Raw genomic sequence first — 25175 nt, 5'->3', positions numbered from 1 at the left:
TCAGCCTACTGTGAAGAGCCTGGGCGTGATTCTTGATGCCTCTTTGAATATGGAGGCTCAGATCATGGAGGTCGCTCGAAAGGCCTTCTTTCAGTTATGCCAAATACCGCGGCTGGCCCCCATCAGTCTCCTCCGGACGTAGCCACTGTGATCCATGTGATGGTCACTTCCAGGTTAGATTATTGCAACTCACTTTATGTGGGGCTGCCACTGTGCTTAACTTTGAGATTGCAACTGGTGCAGAATGCAGCAGCCAGGGCATCTTGGCGAGCACATCACTAAGGCATCTTGGCGAGCATCAGGGCATCAGGGCATCTTTCAGCAGCCAGGGCATCTTGGCGAGCATCACTAAGGCATCTTGGCGAGCACATGTGACACCTTTGCTTGTTCAGTTGCACTGGTTGCCGGTTGAGTCCCAGGTTAAGTTTAAGATATTAACCTTAACATTTAAAGCCCTACACGGTATGGGCCCTCCATACCTCCAAGACCGCCTGGTTCAATATGTCCCTCGCCGGGTCCTGAGATCACCCACAAGTAATGCCTTGGTGATCCTGGGCCCTAGAGATATTAAATTGCAATCAACGAGAGCCAGTATCAGAGCTCTCTATGATCTGTTGGCCTTTTGCAAGGCATGTAAGACTGAAATGTTCCACCAGGTATTCAGTCGCTGAGATAGCTGGTCATAGAGTGCTCTTGTAATCCATGGTTATTATGTCATATGGAATGAGTATTGTATGGGGTTGTGGTTTATGAGGCTGTGTAAGATATATTTTTATGAAATTTTGTTGTTGTGTATATTATTGCTTGTAAGCCGCCCTGAGTCCTATGGGAGTAGGGCAACATATAAATCTGAATAAAATAAATAAATAAATAAATGGTTTATTTAATCATGGGGCAAAAATAGGGCCATTTTCACCTATTCATTGTTCCTGAGTGGCTGGAAATGATGTCTGACATCATTTCCGGCCACAATTTTATATCGCAAGACCATTTTATGATTCTCTTCTCAACCCCCCCCCCCCGCCCCAGGGCGAAAATCAGAGGGTTTGAGGAGATCACTGGAGAGCAAGGTACTGTGCTTATTTCTGCTCCCCTCCCCTTTTTCTGGTGATTTTTAGCACACTTCAGCGTGCTTAGGAACCTAATCCCCTCCAAGTCCCATAGGGTTAAGGGCTCTCTATTCGACGTTTCACTATCCATGACAATAGGCTGGAATGGAACCCCCATGAAAAAAGAGGGCCTCTTTTATATATCTGAGTTTTTAAAATTCTGCAGTGGAATAATATGGAAAGTGAAGCAAAATTATTCCTTTGCAAAAAGCTGCAAAAATTAATCAAATTTGCTAAACTACCAACGATGTAACGGTGTGTTAAGGTGGTTTATGGGTTTTTCATTATTTTATTTTATGTATTTATTTTTTTACAGTTCAAGAAGGAAAGTAGGATATCTGTCAGAAATTCAGGTTTTGGAGAAAAATATTCGTAGACTGGAAGGACATTTAAAAAAAGTTGGTAAAGAACTTTATGGTGTTGAATTGACTTATGAGGAAACCAAAGCAAAATTGGAGGAACTGGAACAAAGCATCATCAAAGAACAAGCACGTTTCAAGGTTGTTTAAAGTTATTATTATATTTTAATTATTTTTAATATGTGAAAAGAATAGAATGCTGGCTGGTACAGAGTATTGGAATACAAGTCCATGAATCTCTTTAACATGAATCTATTTAATCTATTTATTAATCTATTTATTATTATTCCATATTATTTGCAATAAAAATTTGATATAACATAAAGTTCTTTAGGCCTATTCAATGAAACTGTCTCTGTGTGTGTGTGTAACCAGCTCTAATGGCAGCATATGTGCAGACTACTACTACTACTACTACTACTACTACTACTAATAATAATAATAATAATAATGGGGGCCACAGAAATCACCATCAGCCAATTACAAAAAGCAGCTTTACTGGGAACAGCCCCTGGTGGCGCAGTGGTAAAACTGCTGCCCTGTAACCAGAAGGTTACAAGTTCGATCCTGACCAGGGGCTCAAGGTTGACTCAGCCTTCCATCCTTCTGAGGTCGGTAAAATGAGTACCCAGAATGTTGGGGGCAATATGCTACATCATTGTAAACCGCTTAGAGAGCTCTGGCTATAGAGCGGTATATAAATGTAAGTGCTATTGCTATTGCTATTGCTATATTCTGCGACGATATCTATAACCATTGACAATAAAATTCTGGCATCCCAGGTCCTTGGGAAGGACTCGATGTCTGGATAAAACAAACCAGTCAATAACACCTGTCGGACTGTGTAAACAAGAAATAATAATAATAATTTGATTTCTCTACCACCCTTCCAAAATGGCTCAGAGCGGTTTACACAGAAAATAACAAACAAATAAGATGGAACCCTGTCCCCAAAGGGCTCACATTCTAAAAAGAAACATCAGATAGACACCAGCAACAGTCACTGGAAGTACTGTGCTGGGGGTGGATAGGGCCAGTTACTCTCCCCCTGCTAAATAAAGAGAATCACCACGGTAAAAGGTGCCTCTTTGCCAGTTAGCAGGCAAATTATGATATTTATTTCTATCCTATGAAATCATCGTCCGTTGATTTCTACAAATCAAGATGCTGTTAAGGACACAAGAGCAAGCCAGACTATATTTCTAATCATTTGGCAACCCGACACTGAACTCTTTGACTGTTAACCTGTTTAGCAACTGCTTGCAGCAGATGGCCTGTCCAGAAAGAGAGTTCTGCACACACAAGCAGTCTTTTCCACCCAATTCAAGTGTACATTGCAGTGTTCATTTAAGCCCTTTTGAACTTAATAGATGTGGAATTTGATGAAAGTGAAGATATGTATATTTGTATCCATAGTAGCACAGTTATGTATGATTAGTTGCTTGCAATTAAAGCTGAATTAGGTCCAATGTCTTGATGATTTGTACATACAGCTTTCAGCAACAAGTGGTTTCTTATAGAAAGGGGAAGTGAGTTTCTGCTTTTGGCAGAAGCCTCTAACAAACATTTCTTCTGTGGTACTTGAAATAACCACAAGTTCCCTGCATTTCCTGAATGGATACTAAAGGGACTGAAATTATGGTAAATTATCCTGCTCAAGAAAGGATTTTGTGTGCAATATGTGTAGTGAGTGCATTATGTTGTGGTGGGCAGAGTGCTGCACTTGGACATAGGATCTAGATTCAGATTTGTGAAGCTTGCTGGATATTTGGAATGGATACTAAGATGTAACAAAATCCTATGGAATTAATTTTTTATATATTAATATTTAAATAGCAGAATATAAGAAATAGTGAATGTTTCTGTACTTTATATTGCTCAGAGCTATCATTTGCACCACCACATTTTTCAAATTAAAAAATTTTTTTTGTTTAGCAACTTTCTACAATCTAATTCATAGAATATATTTTGGAAAAGGAATATCCATTTTATTTTTTTGCATTTGTTTTTTTTGTTTACTGTTATAAATTACATCATATATATTTTATATTACTTTTTACTTCTAGAACTTGCAAGATAATGTACAAAAGCAAATTAGAGATGAAATAAGTGCTTGGAAGCTGACCCAGGTAATGTTCCTGTTCACATGGGCCAACATTGTTTTTGAGATTGCATTTACAACATCTCTCTGGTATAGTTTATGGTGTAATTCTTTGAATAACTGACAATACACAGACATGGAGCAGTAAAACTTCATAGGAAGCTGCCGTATACTGAGTCAGACCGTTGGCCTATCTAGCTCAGTATCGTCTACACCAGTGTTTCTCAACCTTTTTGGAGTCAAGGACCAGTAAATTCTTTGTGTGGACTTTCAAGGATCGCTACATTCTTCCTGTGCAGTTTCCCAGACCAGCAGTTAGTAAAGGAGTTTCAAGTTTATCTATTAATACTATACTAAAGGCGTGCACAACTCAAATGACTTGGTGGGCCAAAACTGACCGTGTTGGCTGATGGGGGCCGAGGTCAATTTTTAGGATGCTGATTATTAAAGTAACACTGAAGAGCAATCAATTAATTAAATCAAATTAAAGTGAAATTAATTAAAATGCATTTAATCAAAATTTAACTTCTGGCAGGCTAAGATTAATTTAAATTAAAATAAAATAAATTGAACTAAAAATTCTAATAAAATACAATCTGTACAAAATACATCACATTTAACACGGAGCACTTCTAAGGAAAAATATTAGAGAAATTTTTCTCTTCATTTTTGATAAGAAGATTATACTTTGATCCTTCACCACTAAGGCTTTTATAAGAAGGAAAGAGAGAAGTGAGATGGGGAAAGAAAGAGGGAAAGAATAGGGCAGGCTTGGCTTGAGAAAGAGAGACAGAGGGATAGAAAAAGGAAAGGGGGATGGGGCAGGCTTGAAGGGAGAGAAAGAAAGAGAAAAAGCAAGAAAAGAAAGGTGGGAAAAGAATAGGTAGGTTTGGCTTGAGGGAGAGAGAGAAAGTTTAAAACCAAACTGATGGAAAGAACCACCCCACCGCGCAGCACCTCGCTCTGCTTGTCACTTGCTTTCCCATGCGGAAAACCTCATGAATTTTTAAAAATTCCAATGCATGGCTGGGGACGGCTGCCGGAAATGGGGTGAGCCAGTAGTCCTTTTACCTTCCCCCCAACCCCCTGCTGCAAACCTCCGTGTTTATATATATATATATATATTTTTTCAATTGCAGCTGCCGCACAGCCGAGGGGATGGATGTGTGTAGGGGTGTGTGAGTCAGTAGTCCTCTTTCTAACCCCCCCTCGGCCCAGCCGTGGCAGATACTGATACCAGAGCGATGCCGAGGCCTACTGTCTGGCCCGGCGTCGCTTCCCAACTGCGAGGCGAACTTGCGCAGTTAATAGAATTAACTGTGCAGGCACACCATGCAGTTGGGAAGTGACGCCGGGCCAGACGGCAGGCCTCGGCGTCACTCTGGTATCAGTATCTGCTGCCACCGCCAGGGTGGGGTGAGGGGTTAAAAGGAGGACTACTGGCTCACACACACCCCCAGCCATCCCCTCGGCCGCGCAGCAGCTGGAATGGATACACACACACACACACACACACACACACACACACACACACACACACGGAGGTTTGCAGTGTGTGGGGGGAGGTGTAATTGCCCAAGGCGCGGATCAGCACTCAACTTGTCATGGACCGGCAGTTGAGAAACTGTGGTCTACACAGACTGGCAGCAGCTTCTCCAAGGTTGCAGGCAGGACTATTTCTCAGCCCTATATTGGAGAAGCCAAGGAGGGAACTTGAAACCTTCTGCTCTTCCCAGAGTGGCTCCATCCCCTGAGGGGAATATCTTACAGTGCTCACATGTGGTCTCCCATTCAAATGCAAATAGGGCAGACCCTGCTTAGCTATGGGGACAAGTCATGCTTGCCACCACAAGATGAGCTCCACAAGACCACAGTGCTTGCTTCCACAAGACCAGCTACACCTTCTTTGCAGGTGTAGTGTGCAAAGAGGGAAGGCTGGAAAGTAATACGAAAAATATGCACAGCCCTCCCATTCCATAGAATGCTCTTGGTGCATTGCTTCTATAAATACCAATATGCCAAAGTGGGGGAAGGAAGAAACGGGACATTATTGAAGTCTATGGGAATTCCTCTACATGTGACATTGTGCCCTCAAGCAGGGAATAATCATGCCCTCAAAGTTAATAAAATATAGGAAATTTAACCCCTCTAAACCCAGACTTTAAAAAACAAAAGTTAAAAAATCCAAGTGTTCTGAGTTCACAGAATTAAAAGAAGAAACACAAAGGGAAAATGCATTTTTGTATTGCTCTAGCCTGGTGAATTTATTTTATTTACTTTTATTTATTTAACATATTTTTATACCGCCCAAAACTTACATCTCTGGGCAGTTTACAACAAGATAAAAACATTAAAACATTAGTTAAAAACAAAAACAAGATATTTAAAACACAACAATTAAAAAAAATTTAAAACAATATTCTAAAACAGCATTAAAAACAATCAAAACAGTATCAGTTAAAAAGCCTGGATGAACAGATGCGTCTTTAAAGACCTTTTAAAAATTGTCAGAGATGTGGAGGCTCTTTTTTCACAAGGGAGTGCATTCCAAAGCCTCAGGGCAGCAATGGAGAAGGCCCGAACTGCAGTGCTGAGAAGGGTGGTGTACCCAGGAAAGAACTGTGCCCCTGGTACAAGAGGGATTAAAAAGTTTTTTAGTTTGATTTAACTAAACACAAAGGAATACATGGGGAAATCATGGCTATAGTTGTGTAGGAGTTGCTAGCTGCCCTTGATTGATTCTAACTGATAACAAAACAAAAATTATTTTAGGTCAGGTAGCAACTATTTACAACAAAACTGTACAGGGCTTTTCAGGTTTTCTTTATTCTTTCCCTCACCCTACACCTTTAATTTGACCTAGGGTTTGCCAGTACTCGGGACAATATTCATTTTTACTGTCAGGGCTCAGTCAAAGAGTATGTGAAATAATGTGATTCATGAGCATTTGTATTTGTATTCACTAACCATAAGATCTTAAATAGTCCTAAAACTCCATGCAAATACAGTTTTCAGGATGTTTTCTCTTCAGGCTGCTGCAACATCTACAGCAGATGCAAGAACTTGAGGAAGTTCACACCTTTACCCTCGGACTCAGATCAGGGCTCCTTCAAGTAATAGTGACCACATTCATAGAATACAAAGAGAATGACTGAGTTACCTTAATTAATCGAGTTTTAATCAATGTAAAAAAAAGATACAAACAGCAGAGTTATTTGCAAAACAAAGCAGGAGGTTTCTGGCATGAAATTCCTGGCTACCTTATTGACTGAACTTAGCACATCCAGTGAACTTACTTTTGAGGATCCAGTCTCATGTTGGGGAATGAGTTATTACCTGGTTGCCTTGGAGCAATTACCAATGGCAAACATGCAGCATGTTAATGAATAGTCTGCACTGACCTTCATTAGAACAAGTACATGTATGTTAAACATAGTTGCCTCTTATTTTCCTATGTAAAACTAAAAGCAAACGTGTTACAATATCTTACCTTACTTTCACAAGTATCTGTGACTTAAATTCACAATTAAGTGTTGATATTGCCACTTTCCATCATTTTTACTACTGTGTTTGTATTTTTTCCTCTACTGATTCCTGTGGTTATGTTTGCCAACATTACTTGGAATGTTCAAAGCAAATTCTGTCTAGGTAGCCATTTCAGGTGCTTTTGACAGTTGCTTCCATTCCCACTTGTGGGAGAGTGTCTCACTGATTGCATCGTGAGCAAACTTTTTATCTATTGGAGCGTTTTTTGACTGTCCCTTCAACATGACTAGAATTATAAATCCAGACATGACTAGAATTATAAATCCAAGACTTGGTTCCACCTGGATTTTTTCTTGTTTAAAATACAATTTACAATGTACAGTGATTACAGGTAGCTGGTGAGAGACACACACACACACACACAGAAACACACACACACACACACACACCCTGCCCAAAAATAGTAATATTGGATAAAAATTAGGTCATTTCCATTCCCTTTGATTAGACTGGGTTTGATTGTGGAAGCAATTGCTTAACGTCTTTCCTCATAAAGGGAAGTACCATAAGCTCTTAAGAAGAGACTGGTGAGCTCTCCTTAACTTGCCTTGGATTAAATCAGAAATGATCTCCCCCCCCCCCCCACTAAAAACTAGAAGACTACAGACTATTTTTCTGCACCAATCCAAGGCTCAAATAACCCTCCAACACTGTCTGCTCTCCCAATCTTGAAGGAGTTGGTGTGGTGGAGTGGCCAAGAGAGGAAGTAAAAATCAGAACTTCCTCTGTTTTGCACGTCATGTCTGCTATAAATTTAGTAGGTGGCCTTGGGCAAGCCACTCACTCTCTCAGGACCACCTCCGCCCCACATCTGCAACTTGGGGATAATATTTACCTGTCATAGAGAGTAGTTGTAAGAATAACAATATAATATACTTGGAACATTTTGAACACTTGGAAGTGCTGTACAAATGCTAAATGCTAAATATTATTAGGCCTCCCCCAAACATCCTACTTCCATCCCTTTCCTTGCCTGGTAAGCAGCAGTGGTAGCAAGAGCAGAAACAATAGCACACAGGAAGCAGAGGAAGATATATCAAGTTACTGAGGTTTCTTCCTCCAACTTTGAAACCATGCTCATCTTCTTTCAATCCAGCTTCTCTCAGTATATGTTCAGGATATAAGTTGAATAAATATGGAGAAAGTAGACAGCTGTGCCTTATTCCTTTGCTGATCTGGAACCAGTCTGTTTCACCATATTCTGTCTGGACTGTGACTTCTTGTCCTGTGTATAGGTTTCTCATGAGAACAATGAGATGTTCTGGGACACCCATTTTCCTAAGGATATTCCACAACTTGATATGGTCGACAAAATTGAAGGCTTTTCTATGATCAATAAAGCACATATTGACTTCTTTTTGATATTATTTGGCTTTCTCAATTATCGAGCATGCATCAGCAATGATGTCTCTTGTTCCTCAGCTTTTTCTGAAACCAGCTTGAACATCCGGCATTTCCCTTTCCACGTAGGACTCTAATCTGCATTGGATGATCCTGATCATTATTTTGCTAGCATGTGAAATTAAGGATATTGTGTGATGTTTTGGACAGTCTGTTCAGTCTCCTCCCCCCCCCCCCCCCGGTATGGATATGTAGATTGATCTCTTCTAATCTGTTGGCCACTATTTTGTTCTCCAAATTTGCTGGCATAGTTTGGTTACAGCCTTGACTGATTCTTCTTCTGTTGCTTGCCATATTTCTGTAGCTGTTCCATCAATTCCTGTAGCCTTCCAACTTGGTAATGTCCAGAGTGCTGATCTAACTTCATCTTCCCGTACTAGAGGTTCTTGCAAGTAGGGAAAATCTTCTAGAGTATATTGGATGTTGACGTCGCCGCTGTACAAGATTTTCAGTATACTCCTTCCATCTCTGTTTGATCTTCTCTGAATCATTTACTATCTGTCCTTTGGCATCCTTTAACATACCCATTTGAGTTTTTGGAAGCTCCTTCTGAGTTCAGGGATCTTTTGGAAAACTTGCCTTGTTTTTCTGTATCTATTTCCATCCTCAAGGTTTTTACAGGTGTCATTGTACTACTGCTTCTTGTCTCTTCTAGCAACTTTCTGAAATTCCCTATTAAGTTCCTTCCTGAGGTCTTTATCTTTCTTGACTTTGGCTTCTCTCCTCTTCTTGGCAATTTCCACCGTCTGTTCTGACATTCATTTTGCTTTCTTCTGTTACTTGGTCTTTGGCAGTCTCTTTTCACATTGGTCCTTAACAACTAGAGCCAGTTAAAAAATAAAACAGCACAAAAACAATGGATTCATATCAAACTAAAAGCCCAGTGACCTAAACACATATGTGCAGCTTACTGAACAGCAACTAAAGAAGGGAACAATCAATCTTCTTGAAGGAGGGGATTCCACAGCTGATAAAGCTCTGTTCTGTGCCTTGGCCAACCATAGAGAGCTGGTCTTATGGTAGCAAGCATGAATTGTACCCTTTGCTAAGCATGGTCTACCTATAGACTGACAGGGTGAGAGTGATTCACTTGGTACTGTTGGATCTCTCTGTGACTATTGATGTGTGTTGACTGTGACAGGAACCAGCCAAAGGTAATAACAGCTCCTCCCAGATAGGGAATGGTGATAAATGGTGATGGATGTCTGCTGTTCTACTCCTTGTGGCTATCCTGTGGGGCACTGTAAAGTTTATATCTCGTCACCATTTAAAAAAACACATTTTAATGAAAACACAGAGAGAACATCCAAAGATTGGGAGTGCAATTACCATATTGGGGATGGATTCTCTCTGTTCCAATCTCTTCTTTTTTCTTCTTTCCAATATCCCTGGATATGGTTCCACTTGTCTTCTCTTAGGAACTGAGTAGTCTGGAAAGTTGATAATGGATTATGCACATGTGCCCTTGCACTCTCATAATAACAAAAAACCTGGCTTGTTCCCTGAAGAAAGTATATTTTGAACCATTCTGCAAAAGTGGACTCCAGTAGGTAGAAAAGTAAATTAGAATAGATTTAAAAACAAAAACAAACCATAAGTACAATGTATAGGGGGAAAATGATCCTAGGTTTAATGAGGAAAAAATTCTGCGACTGCACTCTTGTGGGAAGAAAAGAAATCAGAACATAGAGGAGCATAATTGCATTTCTGTGGACTTTTAAAAGAAAAAGAACATTAAATCTCAGACAGGCCTTTATTTGCCCAAATGTGAGGGGCTTCCCCACCCCAGGAGGAGAGGTCTGCTTCAAAGTGGTTAGGATTCCTCATGGCAAAGAGACAGGCAAGAGGCAAAGGTGGGTGCTTGCTGTAGGACAGGTTTGTTGCTCCAGTGTGTTTCACAGATGCAGTGCTACTCTGCTGCCAGTGCCCCAGAGGAACACAGGAGGGCTGCATAATTCATTTCTGACACAACCATTTCTTGCTCTTTCTCTGCCAAGGGCTAACCCTTTCTGTAAGCATCCTTCAATAGACACCCTTTGGCATCTCCAGGCAGATCTTGGAAAAGCCCTTATCTGAAATGCTGGAGAGCCACTGCTGGTCAGAGTAGACGGTATTTATCTAGATGGACCAGTGCTCAGTCTCAGCATCCTATGAGTCCATCTCTGACAGGCTGCACTCAGATGCGCCTCCCAGTTTCTCTTTTCACCTGCTCTCTCTGGGGTAGCCACTGTCAGGGGTGTATCTAGGGTTGGGCAGGCAGGGCACATGCCCTGGGCGCCACTTGAAGGGGGGGGCACCATTTTTTTAAAATTAATTTTTTTTTAAATGGCCACCAAAAACAAAATAGTCACCGTGCATGCTCAAATGGCCTCTGTGAGGCCCCAGGCCATGCCAGGCCTTGCAGAGGCCATTTGAGCATGTGCGGTGGCCATTTTGTTTTCAGCGGCCTTTAAAAAAATCTATTTTAAAAAATGGCCAGCACACATGCTCAAATGGTCCCTGCAAGGCCCTAGAGGCCAGTGGGGGGAGGGGGAACCTTTGCATACCCCCCCAGCCTTTAGAAAGCCCCCTGAAGGAGCTACAGATATTTTTAAAAATATATGTAATATAAGTCACTGTACACATATTCAGTTTGGCACTATGTACAGAGAATCAGGGCTTGTTAATACTGAGCTGAAGCTTATGAGTTAGGATTGTATTCATTTGCTCTTACTTTGCTACTTGTGATAAGTGAGTTAAATGGGATGTCTTAATAATATGGCTATTAATGGTGAGTTTGTCTTTGAATCAGTGTGAAATCCTTAGTATTAAGGCCCACTGGGAGTTTCTTGCTCTCTTTCTCTCATTTTAACTGTCTTTCTGAAATACTAGAAAATATTCCAAGCAGTGACTGTTTACTCTATATATCTTTTAATTATTTTCAGAGTATCTGAGAAAAGTCAAATTCTCCATTTATTTTTTAAACTTATGTAATAGTGATGCTACAATGCATAGTAGAGAATTAGACAGGCACTTCTGTTTCCCAAATACATCTCCAGATAGTATTTGGGTATTTCATGAGCCCCAGCATACTGAAATTTGTAGTTTTCCAGCATTTTTTGTTCTGGCTATGGCTACGTCCACTGCTAAATATTTTTTGAAATATTAAAAGATTAATGAGCTTGACTTGTATTTTTCAGCTGATATTATGGTAAAATTATCTGAAAGATGGATGTCAGATGTTTGGACAGGGGGTGCAATTTCAGTGCTTGCCCTAGATGCTATTTTCCCTAGATATGCCTCTGGCCACTGCCAGAAACTCATTCACCAGAGTTGTAAATAGCCAGGCTCACTCTCTTGGGCCCCACCCTTCCTCATCACAGACCATGTGTGTCAGAGCCAGATCAGCTCTGTTGGGACTTCCACAAGGTCCCAGGGTAAATATGTCAGGATTACTGTGCTCAGCTACGGACCTGCTGAACCCTGGAGTGCTGTGGGTGGGGACTCATAAGAAGAGCCCTACTGGATCAGGCCATGGCCTATCTAGTCCAGCATCCTGTTTCACATAGTGGCCCACCAGATGCCTCTGCGGAGCTCATAGGCAAGAGGTGAGGGCATGCCCTCTCTCCTGCTGTTACTTCCCTGCAACTAGGGATGTGGACGGAACTGTGGAGGCACGGTCTGGTACCAGCAGGGGTCTGCCTTTAAGGGCGGGGGAGTTGCACTTACTCCTCCTGCCACTATCCCCCTGCCAGCGCTCCGTTTTTTAGCAATGATTCTGGGCCAGCAGCGTTCCTCCCTGCCACCTCTGCCCCTGTTGTTTGCCAGAAATAGCAGAAGTAGCTATCGCACGTGCACCCTCTGTGCACGTTGCACGTACATGTCATGCACACAATGTGCGTGGTGGGTGCACGCGCGCGGCAGTAAGAAAAGTAGCAATCACACATTTTTCTTACTGCCGCGCGCGTGCACCCACCACGCACATTGTGTGCATGACATGTACGTGCAACGTGCACAGAGGGTGCACGTGCGATAGCTACTTCTGCTATTTCTGGCAAACAACAGGGGCAGGGGCAGCAGGGAGGAATGCTGCCACCCCAAAATCATTGCCAAAAAATGGAGCACTGGCAGGGGGAATGTGGCGGGAGGGGTAAGTGCAACCCCCCACACCCTTTATTCATTCATTCATTCATTCGATTTCTATACCGCCCTTCCAAAAATGGCTCAGGGCAGTTCATACAGAGAAATAACAAATAAATAAGATAAACAAAATGGCTCCCTGTCCTCAAAGGGCTCACAATCTAAAAAGAAACATAAGACAGACATCAGCAACAGTCACTGGAAGTACTGTGCTGGAGGTGCATAGGGCCAGTTACTCTCCCCCTGCTAAATAAAGAGAATCACCACATTAAAAGGTGCCTCTTTGCCAAGTTAGCAGGGGTAGCTTAAAGAACCATCCCCCGCTGGTGCCGGACCACTGGACTGGGCAACGTTTGAACTGGTTCTGAGGCCTCTGTCATCGCCTCTGGACCGGTTTGTGCACATTCCTACATGCAACTGGTATTGAGAGGCATCGTGCTTCTGAGGCTGGAGGTGGCCCACAGCCACCGGACTAGTAACCATTGATAGACCTGCCCTCCATGAATTTTTCTAAGCTCCTTTTAAAGCCATTGAGGCTGGTGGTCATCACCACATCCCATGGCAAAGAATTCCATAGATTAATTATGTGCTGTGTGGAAAAAGTACTTCCTCTTGTTGGTCCTAAATTTCACAACATTCAGTTTCATGGGATAACCCCTGGTTCCAGTGTTGTGAGAGAGGGAGAAACACTTCTCTCTGTCCACTCTTTCTACTCCATGCATAATTTTATATGCCTTGATCATCTCTCCCCATAGTCACCTCTTTTCCAAAGTAAAGAGCCTCAGATGTTGTTGCCTAGCCTCATAAGGAAGGTGCTCCATGCCCCTGATCATCTTGGTTGCCCTCTTTTGCATCTTTTCCAGTTCTACAATATCCTTCTTAAGATATGGTTCTCCAGATGTGGCTGCACCATAGATTTGTATAAGGGCATTATAATATCACTTTTATTTTCAATCCTTTTCCTAATGATCCCTAGCATGGAACTGGCCTTTTTCACAGCTGCCGCGCACTGAGTTGACAGTTTCAATGAGCTGTCCACCATGACCCCAAAGTCTCTCTCCTGGTCAGTCACCAACAGCTCAGATCCCATCAGCGTATATGTGAAGTTGAGTTTTTTTGCCCCAATATACATCACTTTACACTTGCTGACATTGAACTGCATTTGCCATTTTGTCACCCACTCCTCCAGTTTGGAGAGATCTTTTTGGACCTCCTGACAATCTGTTGTGGATTTCACTACCCTAAATAGTTTACTGTCATCTGCAAATTTGGCCACTTCGCTGCTTACTCCAACTTCTAGATCATTTATGAACAAGTTAAAGAGCACTGGTCCCAGTATCGATCCCTGGGGGGAACCCACTTCCTACTTACTTCCATTGTGAGAACTGTCCATTTATTCCTACTGTCTGCTTCCTGCCATTCAACCAGTTAACAATCCACACATGAACCTGTCCCCTTATCCCATGGCTGCTACATTTACTCAAGAGCCTTTGGTGGGGAACTTTGTCAAAAGATTTTGGACGTCCAAGTATACTATGTCAACTGGATCACCTTTATCCACATGCCTATTGACACTTTCAAAGAACTCCAAAAGATTAGTGTGGCAAGACTTAAATAAAACTTGCCCTTGCAGAAGTCATGCTAGTTCTCTTTCAGCAAAGCCTTTTCTTCTATATGTTTAACAATTTTGTCCTTACGTATGCTTTCCATCAATTTACCTGGCACCGAAATTAAGTTGACCATCCTGTAATTTCCCAGCCCCCCCCCCCGAATCCCTTTTCGAAAATCGGAGTTACATTGGCTAATTTCCAGACCTCTGGTACAGAGCCTGATTGTAGAGACAAGCTCAGCAATGCCACATTTGAGTTCCTTCCCAACTCTTGGGTGGATGCCATCTATCCTTGGTGATTTGTTATTTTTTAGCTTTTCAAGACAGTTTAGAACATCTTCCCTTGTCACTTCAAATTGGCTCAGTTCTTCAGCCTCTAAACCTGAGAAGCTCAATTCCAGGGAGGGTATATGTTCAGTATCCTCCGCCATGAAGACAGATGCAAAGAACCCATTCAGCTTTTCTGCAATCTCCTTATTCTTCTTAATTATCTCTTTCTCGTTCTCATCATCTAAGGGGCCAACTGCCTCCCTGTCAGGTTTTCTGTTTCTTATATATTTAAAGAAGTTTTTGTTATTCCCCTTGACACTTCTGCCTATATGCTCCTCAAACTCTTTTTGTCTCCCTTAGTGACTCTTGCATTTATTAATTTTGCCAGAGTTTATGTTCCTTTCTGTTCTCTTCATTTGGCACAGGACTTCCATTTTCTGAATGAAGTCTTCTTTCCAGTAGCATAGGGAGGCTAGCAGTGGCCCCAGTTCAGCCTGCCGCCAGCAGGCCCCCTACCCAAGCCCCCTTTGTTTGATGTCAGACATCAGCGTCTAATGTCAGAGGCAGAGTGCGTGACTGGGCGTGAGGTGCAGCCCTTGAGTGCGGTGGCCTGGGTCCTTTGAACCAGTTCACACTATGGTGACTCCGCCCCTGCTTCTTCTCTTTTACAGCTTCCCTGACTCTACTTGTTAGCTGTGCTGGCATCCTCCTGAACTTGGTGGTACCTTTCCTCCTGGGTATACATTCCAACTGAGCTTCTAGTATTGTGGTTTTAAATAAGTTCCATGCTTTCTGAGTGATTTGACCCTCCTGACTTTCACTTTCACTTTCCTTTTTACTAGTCCCCTCATTTTTGAGAGGTTTGCTCTTCTGAAGTCCAATGCATTTGTGTTGGACTTCCTTGACAATTCTCCACTCAGATATATGCTGAATTGGATCACTGTCGTCATTGCTCCCCAGTGGTTCCTCAACTCTAACATCTCGCACTAGGTCCTGGGCACCACTCAGGATTAAGTCCAAGGTCACCATCTCTCTTGTTGGTTCTGCAACTAACTGTTCTAAGGCACAGTCATTTAGCATGTGTAGAAATTTGGCCTCTCTTTCATTACCTGTATGTGAATTTACCCAGTCTATATATGTGTAGCTGAAGTCACCCATTATTACTGCCCTGTCTCTATGTGGTATTTGCTTGTCCAACTCCTGGCCACTCTCAGTGTTTTGATCCAGAACACAATAGCATGTCCCTAGTAACGGATTTCCTTTCAGTCTTTATATTGTTAGCCATAATGATTCTGTGGAGGACTCCGGTCCACCTAGGTTTTCAAACTTGTTTTCTAGCTTGTTGGAATCTATCCCTTCTTTAATATACAGTGCTACTCCTCCCTCAATCCTCTCCTCCCTGTCCTTTCTTTAGAGTTTATATCTAGAAATAACAGTGTCTCACTGGTTCTCACCATTCCACTAGGTTTCCATTACACCCATTATAGCTATGTTTTCATTAGTAACCAAGCACTCCAGCTTACCCATCTTCACTTGGAGGCTTCTGGCATTGGTATATAGACACCTATATGCCAAATCCCTCACCTTGTGTTGGCATGTGCCAAATCCCTCATATGCCAAATCCCTCACCTGGTGTTGGCATGTGCTGTCTCCCTTATCATGATTTGACCTTCTTGGCCAGCTGCCATGTGTTTCCTTTTGCTCAGCTCCTGGCTCTACTCTGTCCCCTTCTGGTTTATCTTAAACCTGTGCACCCTCGCACCTTAGAGGATTTTTCTGACCAAACCAGATACCGCCCAGTTCCTGTTGGCAACCCCCAGGTGTCATTTTAAAAGCTGTTCTGTGACCTTTTTGATTTTAAGCGCCAGCAGTTTGTTTCCATCTTAGTTCAAGTGGAGGCCATCCCTTTTGTACAGGTTTCACTTGCCCCAAAATGTATCCCATGCCTAACGAATCTAAACCCCTCCTTCTGGCACCACCATCTCATCCACACATTGAGATCCCTCAGCTCTGACTGTCTTGCTGGCCCTGCACGAGGAGCAGGTTGCACCTCAGCGAACTCTACCCTGGGGGTCCTGGATTTCAGTATGCTACCTAGCAGCCTAAATTTGGCCTCTAGGACCGCCTGACTGCATTTCCCAACATGGTTAGTGCTGACGTGCACCATGACAGCTGACTCTTCCCCAGCACTGCCTAACAACCTAGCTAGAAGCAGCGTGACGTCCACAACCTTTGCACCAGGCAGGCGAGTCACCGTGTGGTCTACACATGAGTCACAGACCCATCTGTCTCTGGCCCTAATGACTGAATCACACACTACTAGGAGGCATCCACCCCCTGGAGCAGAATCCTCTGTGCGAGAGGATATGGGAGCATCACCAAAGGAAGGGGTTCCTGCTAAGGGAGTGTTTCCCTCTTCCTCAGACCGATGTTCTCCTTCCCTGAGACCTTCATTCTCCATGACAGCAGAAGCACCATCAGCATGGGAGTAGGATATCTCTATCACATCTCTGAGGGTCTCATCCACACACCTTTCTGCCTCCCTGAGCTTCTCCAGGTCAGCCACTTTGGCTTTGAGGGAACAAGCTTGTTCCCTGAGAGCCAGGAGCTCCTTGCACCGAGCACACACCCAAGACTTCTTCCCCTCACTGACTTTTTAACCACCACCCCCTTTCCTTCAGGTGTTTCTTCTGTCTTCCTCCCCTCCAGTGCGAGGAGCTACTGTGTAACTGGTGGAATTCTTGGCAGGGTCTAATGCCTCTAACAAGCTGGCTGACATCCCTAAAGAGTTCCTTCTCCTTAAACAATAGATAAGTGCCTTCCACAACCTAAGTGACTATTGTTGCCTAGGCTGTAATGGGTTTTGCTAGGACCCTCTTATCTGTTGATGGATTAGCCAGTTGCGGCATCCTCCTTGTTCTGCTGCACTAGAGCTGAAGGTTGGATTATTTTGTTCTTCTTAGCTATGCATAGCTAGCCAGTAAAATCAACTCTTTTTTATATATTATTAACAGAAAAGGGTTAAAGCACTGCAAAAAGAAATAGAAAAAACAGGAAAGGAAAATAAGAAAGTACAAGAAAAATTTCTGAAGAAATTAGCACAGATTGTGCAGCGTGTGGCTGATCAACAAGCACTGCTTGCAAAAAACACAGAAATGCAAAAAGCAAATATTAAGGTAAGTTGAAGCTAGGCAATGCTGCAATGCCAAATGCCATCCTTTACCCCTCACCCCTCACTCAATGCAACGGGCAAACTGCTGGGCTATGTAGGCAGGCCTACACAGAATTGATGAAAATTGAGGTTTCAAAATCAGCATTTGTAATAAGACAACATACAAACTTTAGAAATCCTATTGTTATAAATATAATGTTCTCGAATAAAAGAATATTTTAAAATTAAGTGTATAATAATAGATGGTTTTCATCTGTAAGGACTTCTGAAGAATACAAAAACCACCCAGCTAATAGTATTTTCAAAATAGCAAGTAATGGCAGTGACTAATTGAGTTAGCCCTTCCCCAAGAAAAATGTACTAGAAACAGTGTGACAGAGATCACATCATTAGTCTTTTGGAGGCTTATTGGGGGTGTGGCAAGAATTATATATCTTTGTCCTTAGCTGTAGATATATTTTGGCTCAAACTTAGAAACAAAGTTCATATAAGCATCCTTATAGATGGATTAAAAGTCCACCTTGTTCCTTTCTCATTGATCGTTTCTTGTTCCTTAAGCATTGTTCATGAAAACTATTCAGTGTATACAGTTTAATTACAGATGTTATTCATTAGCCAATAGAGCAGAACAGTTGTGTTTTCTAAAAGACGATTTTCTTCTTAGTGATAGCACAGTGAAACTTTGTGTGGCTTTCTTGATCCGTCAAGATCCATAAGAATGGGTTCTGCGCCTGCACAGAGACCATGCAGTAGTCATGCCTCAGCTTGTTGAGGCGTCCGTGTCCCACGCTGGCAGCGTGCTATTTAAGGGCAGGTTGGGCGCCGTCTTCCTCAGTTCTTTTCTGACCACCATAGCGTTTAGACTTCGGTCTCCCGCCTCCTGTCGGTTAACTTCCTCTGTGAGTTCATCTGTTTCTAAAAAAAAAAAAAAAATCTTTAATTATTCTGTGTATGACCTTGGACTGGCTAGCAATCTACGTTTTGACCACATTTTTCTGGCTGACAAACTTGACTGGCTATTCTGACTCGGAACGCCCCTGACTACCCGATTGTGCGCTCCATTATGGCTGAGGAGAAGAAGTCCTTCAAAAGGTGTGACGGATGTAAAGCCAAGCTCTCTTCAAATGACTTGCACGACTTGTGCTTACTGTGTTTGGGAGAAGAGCACAATGTCTCGACCTGTCGGATATGGTTGTCATTTTCGAAACAAACACGCAAGAATAGAGTGCTTTGATTGAGGGCTGCTATTTATGACGAGGTCTTAAGTCCTTCGACACCGGGCAAGCCACATTTGTCGGCTTCGAGGACAAAATTGCCGATGAGGTCGACATCGGCACCTCCCTTGATATCGACACCCCATTGGTCGAAGTCTACTGAATCGGCCCCGGTGTTGACGCCGGCCTGCCCGGCATCACACCCTTCCGCTTCAACATCAACAGTGCGCACTGTTTCTATGACACCGTCTTCAGCATCAAAATCCGCTCGTGTACCGTCGAAACTTACACACTCAGCCTCGACATCCAAGCAGTCTCTCTTGGCATCAAAGGTTTCCAAGCACTGTGCCTTATCTCCTGCGTCTTCACCTTCTTCTAAACAATCTCAGCACCGTGCCTCGTCTCCTGTGTCTCCACTTCCATCAAAATGCCAGAAGACAATTGACCTAACACACACCCCATCTCCTCCGTCAGCCTCACATTCACCTTTTGGCTCTGTGCCGCTCTCCAACATCGGAGCTGGTGCCGGGGACTTTGGTGTTGACAACGGCCGAACATCCACCTCCGGCACTGTTGTCTTCAACATCGACAGCCAGATCCCTGTCTCCTGCAAGGACATTGATCTCTTCTTCGGCTCTAACGTCACTAAGACCCCGAAGTACTGCTCCACCGACGTCGACTCTCCATACCCCTATGGTTTCAATGTCAACAAGGGTGTCGCCTAGTTGTCAGACCCCGTTACCAACCTTTGAAATTGATGACGATGAGACTCAAACCAACGTCACGGCCGCGTTAGATCCTTCGACCGCACAGAACCTACTCTCGATGCTGGACTCTACCTCAAGCACTCCATCGACATCTACCTTTAAAAGTTTTCCACCGTCAACTGTCGAAGCAGATGCTACAGTGGTTCCATCAGGGAACACCTTATCAGCTCTCCACCTACATGACTCCTCGACTTGGCACACTTGTGGCTTCACACATCAGACTCCAGCCATGGCACCTGGAACCAGCGGAATGGGGACCTGTTCCCCAGGTGCCCCATATTCTGATGAACCGGCAAGGGCATGGAGGCCATATACCCCTCTACCTTCGACATTGATGGTCTCTACACTGCCTCAACGACCTTTGAGCATTTGCTCCTATATGACAAAGGCATTAGACCCCACAGGTGCAAACGGATCAACAATGTACCCAAACTGTAGTACCACAGGTACATTCCATGGGCGCACAGACATGCTCTCCACTTTCTCCAAGGAACATCATTGTGGAAACACAAACAGTTGTGCCCTCTTCACCAGTGGCATCCGAATCTAAACATTATGGATCCTCTGACTTCGAGTCGGATCCGGAAGATAGAGATTCCCTTGAGGACCCGCCAGTGGATGTACCTCCTACAACATATGTGTCTCCTAATGAAGAGATGAAATCATATCACAAACACATTCGTGCCATGGCAGAAGCACTTGGCCTGGACATTCGATCACAATTGTTTACAATTGATGATCCTGTGTACAACTTCATGTTACAGACACAGTCTACTCAACCTGTGGCCTTACCCATGCTTCCAGTCATTACTAGGGCAGCCAAATGCGCATGGGAAGTACTACACACCTCGACAATGACGAGCAAGTGATTGGAGAACTTGTACCATATACAAGAAAAAGATAACACTTATCTTTTAAAGCACCCTGCACCTAATTCCCTTGTGGTAGATTGTGCAGCCTCCTCAAAGACAGGAAAGCGTTACTCGACACCTCCTGAGAAGAAAGGCCACAAACTGGACTTACTGGGCAGGAAGATATATTCTACTTCATGCCTGCCCATCAAGGTAGCGAACTATGCCGCTTGTACAGCCAAATATTGCCACTACATTTGGGAAACCCTATAAGGCGAGCTTGACTCTTTATCCCCAGAAGATTTCAAGAAAAAGTATCAACAGACTCTTGAAAGGTCAGCGAAACTAACGTGACAACAGCTGAGCATTGCTAAACACCTCGCAGAATCAGAGTCTCGTTCCTTGACTGTAGCCATCACACTCCGCAGGTATGCCTGGTTGCGCTCTACTAGCCTCCAAGCAGACATGAAAGAGAAAATCGAGGGACTGGCATTTGATGGAACCGGACTTTTCAGTGAATCCACAGACTCAACTATGGAACAACTGAAGAAGTCAAAATTCACTGGCAAGACATTTACAGCTCAAGCTTCCACTTCAACCTACAATCCAAAGTATTGGTCTTACTCGGGAAGGCGACAATCTTCATTCCGCCAACAAGACCGTCAATACTCATCTTACAATAAGCGTCTCTATCAAGGCAAAAACAAGTCCTCTCAGTCTCAGCAATCTAAGCAACCTGAATCCCAAAAGCGGATTGAGATTCAGGACTGCTCATGGAAACCTCTCCACTCCCCATCCCCGCCGGCAGGGGCCTTACCACCGATGCCAAGCAACACCATCAAGCTGGCAAGCCATGCCCCTGCATGGCACCATATAATATCAGACTTGAAAATCATTTCATTGGGTTACCAGGCTTCCCCAACCTGTGGGCCTCCAGATGTTGCTGAACTACAACTCCCAGCATACCCAGCCACAATAAATTGTGTCTAGGGATGCTGGGGGTTGTAGTTCAGCAACATCTGGAGGCCCGCAGGTTGGGGAAGCCTGGGTTACGCTATAGAGTTCAAGACTGCTCCGCATTATTCGGGGATGAGGATCACTCCACCCTCAGAGACCTTATGGGAAGAGTGCGGGAGTTATTGCAGAAGGGTGCAATCACCCGGATTCCGTGGGCGCGCAGGCGGGAGGGATTCTACTCCCGCTACTTTCAAATTCCAAAAAAGGAGGGGGGGATCCGTCCCATCATGGATCTCTGTCACCTAAACAAGCTGATCAAAGTAAGGAAATTTTGAATGATGGCGTTGCAAGAAATACTTCCGCTGCTCCAAGGCGAACAATGGCTTGCAACTCTGGATCTGAAAGTCGCATATTTTCACATCAGCATCAGGGAACACCACAGAAAATATCTCTGCTTCATTGTGGGAGATCAAGTGTACCAATACACAGTATTGCCATTCGGACTGTGCACCGCTCCCCAGGTCTTCACCAAATGTATGGCCGCAGTGATCACCCTTCTCAGGACCCGGGGGGGTGGGTGGTGGTGGTGTCACTATTTACCTGTATTTAGACGACTGGTTTCTGGTGTCCAGGAGCAAAGCAGAGTTACTTTCACAAATTCAGTGTGTATTATCACTTCTCCAGGAACTCGGAATCGAAGTGAATTGGAAGAAGCCGCTCCTGGAGCCACTCCAAAGGATCACCTTCATTGGTGCAGTCTTGGACACGATAGCACAAAAAGCATACTTGCCAAAGGACAGATTCGACTGCATCCAGAATCTAGTCCATCTCTTCCAACAACAACCCAGACAACCGGCACGACTCATACAACGTCTTTTTGGTCTGATGGCATCATGCGCAGCAGTGGTTTCTTACACTTGCCTGGAGTTGCGAAAACTTCAGCTGTGGTTCCTGTCTGTCTTCCATCCCATCCAGGATGGCCAAGGGAAACGTTTGGAGCTGCCTCTACAAATCCTAAGATTGCTTACCTGGTGGTCAACTCCAAGAAACCTTCTGAGTGGGGTTCCCTTCAAGGCTCCATATCCTACGGTTTGGCTGACGACTGACACGTCCCTCCTCGGTTGGGGTGCTTGCTGCAGTGGCCATCGAACACAAGGGAAGTGGTCCCGGGCGCAGTCTCAACTTCATATCAACTTTCTAGAATTGCTGGCAGCCTTTCAAGCACTACAAGCTTTTCTGCCGCTCATCCAGAACCAAGTTGTACAAATGCAACTCGACAATACAACGGCCCTGGCATACATCAATCGCCAAGGGGGGACTGTATCTCGAAACTTGTGTGCCCTAAGTGTTCAACTATGGCATTGATGTATCCGTCTTCGAGTCACACCCATGGCAATACACATCAAGGGCCTGGACAATGTCCTAGCCAACAATCTCAGTCGCATATTTCTGAGGGAACGTTATCGCGAATGGTCCCTCAAGGAAGACTGTGTAGCTATCCTTTTCGACCACTGGGTCCAGCTGACCATAGACCTCTTTGCGATGGCCTGGAACACGAAATGCGTATGCTACTGCTCGGGGGTGGGACATGACCCTCAGTCCCTGAGGGATGCTTTCCAACTGGATTGGTCCCGGGAGGTACCTTACATGTTCCCTCCACAACCGATAATCAAATGGGTGGTTGACCAGCTACAGGCCTCACCTACTTCGGGGATTTTGATAACACCTTGGTGGCCCCGCCATCCATGGTTTCCTCAAGTACTCAAACTATCGCAGGGTCGCTTCCTTCATCTCCCTCAAGTATCGGACCTCCTGTCCCAGGACGATGGCGTAGTCTTACACCCAGACGTGCAGACTCTCCGTCTCACCGCTTGGCTAATCTGATACTAGACCATATCCTGCTCAATCAGTGCAAATCTTCCACCAGACACAACTACTCAAGCAAATGGCATAGATTCAAGATTTATGCAAGGACACGTGGTTTCCTCCCCATGCACGCTTCTAAACGAGACGTTCTTCTTTACCTGACCATCTTGAAGTCTCAGGGCCTGGCGAACGTCTTTTTGAAAGTCCACCTAGCAGCACTTTCATCAAAACATCCTGGCTGGGAAGGGAAGACCTTATTCTCACATCCACAAAGTAAGGCCTTCCTGAAAGGGCTCTCTAATGTATATCCACCCATTCGAGCTCCAGTCCAACCTTGGAGCATTTCCCTGGTTCTCTCATCGCTAACTCAGGCTCATTTTGAGCCCATGGCCACTGCACCCCTGAAGCTCGTTTCCTTGAAGACTGCATTCTTGATTGCCATAATGACAGTGTGACGGGTGAGTGAACTGACTGCGCTGAGAGTGGACATGCCCTTCACTAGATTCTTTCCAGAAAAAGTCCTGGTGCGTCTGGATCATGACTTCTTACCAAAAGTTGTTTCAGACTTCCATCTGAACCAGGATATAGTCCTCCTCACGTTCTTCAGGAACCCTTCAACCGCATTGGAGTGATCTATGCACTCACTAGATGTTCTCAGGGCGTTACTATACTGCCTGAATAGAACTAAAGATTTCGCACATCTACACGCCTTTTTGTGGCTTACAATGGTTCAAAGAAAGGCACAAACATCACCAGGCAGAGATTATCCTCATGGCTATTCAAACTCATCAAGTTTACCTACCACTTGCAGGGCAAATTGCCCCCTGAAGCAATCAAGGCCCATTCAACCCATGCCTATGCTTCCTCGGCCACACACCTTTCGGGGATATCTTTCAAGGACAGTTGCAAAGCAGTTACATGGTCCATGGAGATACCCTTTGTGAAGCACTATGCACTAGATGTGCGCTCTGCTGCAGAGGCTAATTTTGGGAGAAGTGTTCTTAAAAGGGTATGGCAATAGCCACTACTGCACCCTCCTCCTTTGAGGGAGCTGGCTAGACACCCATTCTTATGGATCTCGATCCAGATAAACAGGTTGCTCACCTGTAACTGATGATCTGGAAGAGATCTGTCAGCATCCATCAGACCCTCCCGTACCACCGCTCTGCAGTAGGGCTACTCTAGATGCATAATGGTGTGTAGGGCGTTCCCTATCCAGATATTCCTTGATGAACTCACCTTCGTAACTGGATGGTTGTCCTTCATGGCAGTCGTCCAAAGAACTGAGGAAGATTGCTCCCAACCTGCCCTTTAAATAGCATGCTGCCAGCGTGAGAGCGGGGCTTGGATGCCTCGACAAGCTGAGGCATGGCTACCGTGTGGTCTCTGTGCAGGCGCAGAACCCATTCTTATGGATGTTGACAGATATCTTCCAGATCATCAGTTACAGGTGAGCAACCTGTTTTTATGATCACTTTCTTTGAGGCAGGGCAAATTTTTTCAAGTGTAAGATTACAGTTGTCTTGCATTAAGACTTGTGCTTTATAAATGGTAACCCATGTATTCAAATATAGTGTAATGTGGAAGTCTCAAACAAACCACCATCACAGATACAAGAAAGAAAACAGTAATTGGGACTAGAAAACAAAACAAAAAAGATCTACCATTATCAGAGTGATTATGGCATTCAGATCTAATTCAAAAAATACTAATCTGGATCCAAAGAACTGCACGAGTAGTTCTGAATGTCCAAGATACCTTTTGATTTGGGTTTTTCAAACAGCTCTCCCCCGTGTCCCTTCGCATTTTCTCAAACCTGTGTGGAATTCCAGCC

At 44.0% G+C, this 25175-nt stretch overlaps 1 protein-coding gene across 8 annotated transcripts in view; it reads left to right on the top strand.

Moving 5' to 3' along the window:
• The window catches only part of CCDC178 (coiled-coil domain containing 178), a 281148-nt gene that overhangs the window by 64025 nt on the left and 191948 nt on the right, over window positions 1-25175 (top strand). For all 8 annotated transcript variants that reach the window (XM_053249036.1, XM_053249040.1, XM_053249034.1 and 5 more), the window contains 3 exons: window positions 1426-1609; window positions 3535-3597; window positions 17529-17690. In XM_053249036.1, the coding sequence (XP_053105011.1) occupies window positions 1426-1609; window positions 3535-3597; window positions 17529-17690 (409 nt within the window). The remainder of the gene's footprint in view (window positions 1-1425; window positions 1610-3534; window positions 3598-17528; window positions 17691-25175) is intronic.

The sequence above is a fragment of the Hemicordylus capensis genome, chromosome 4, assembly GCF_027244095.1.
Source record: "Hemicordylus capensis ecotype Gifberg chromosome 4, rHemCap1.1.pri, whole genome shotgun sequence".
Lineage (NCBI taxonomy): Eukaryota > Metazoa > Chordata > Lepidosauria > Squamata > Cordylidae > Hemicordylus > Hemicordylus capensis.
Note: the sequence above shows the minus strand (reverse complement) of the source record. Positions and strands in the feature narration are given on the sequence as shown.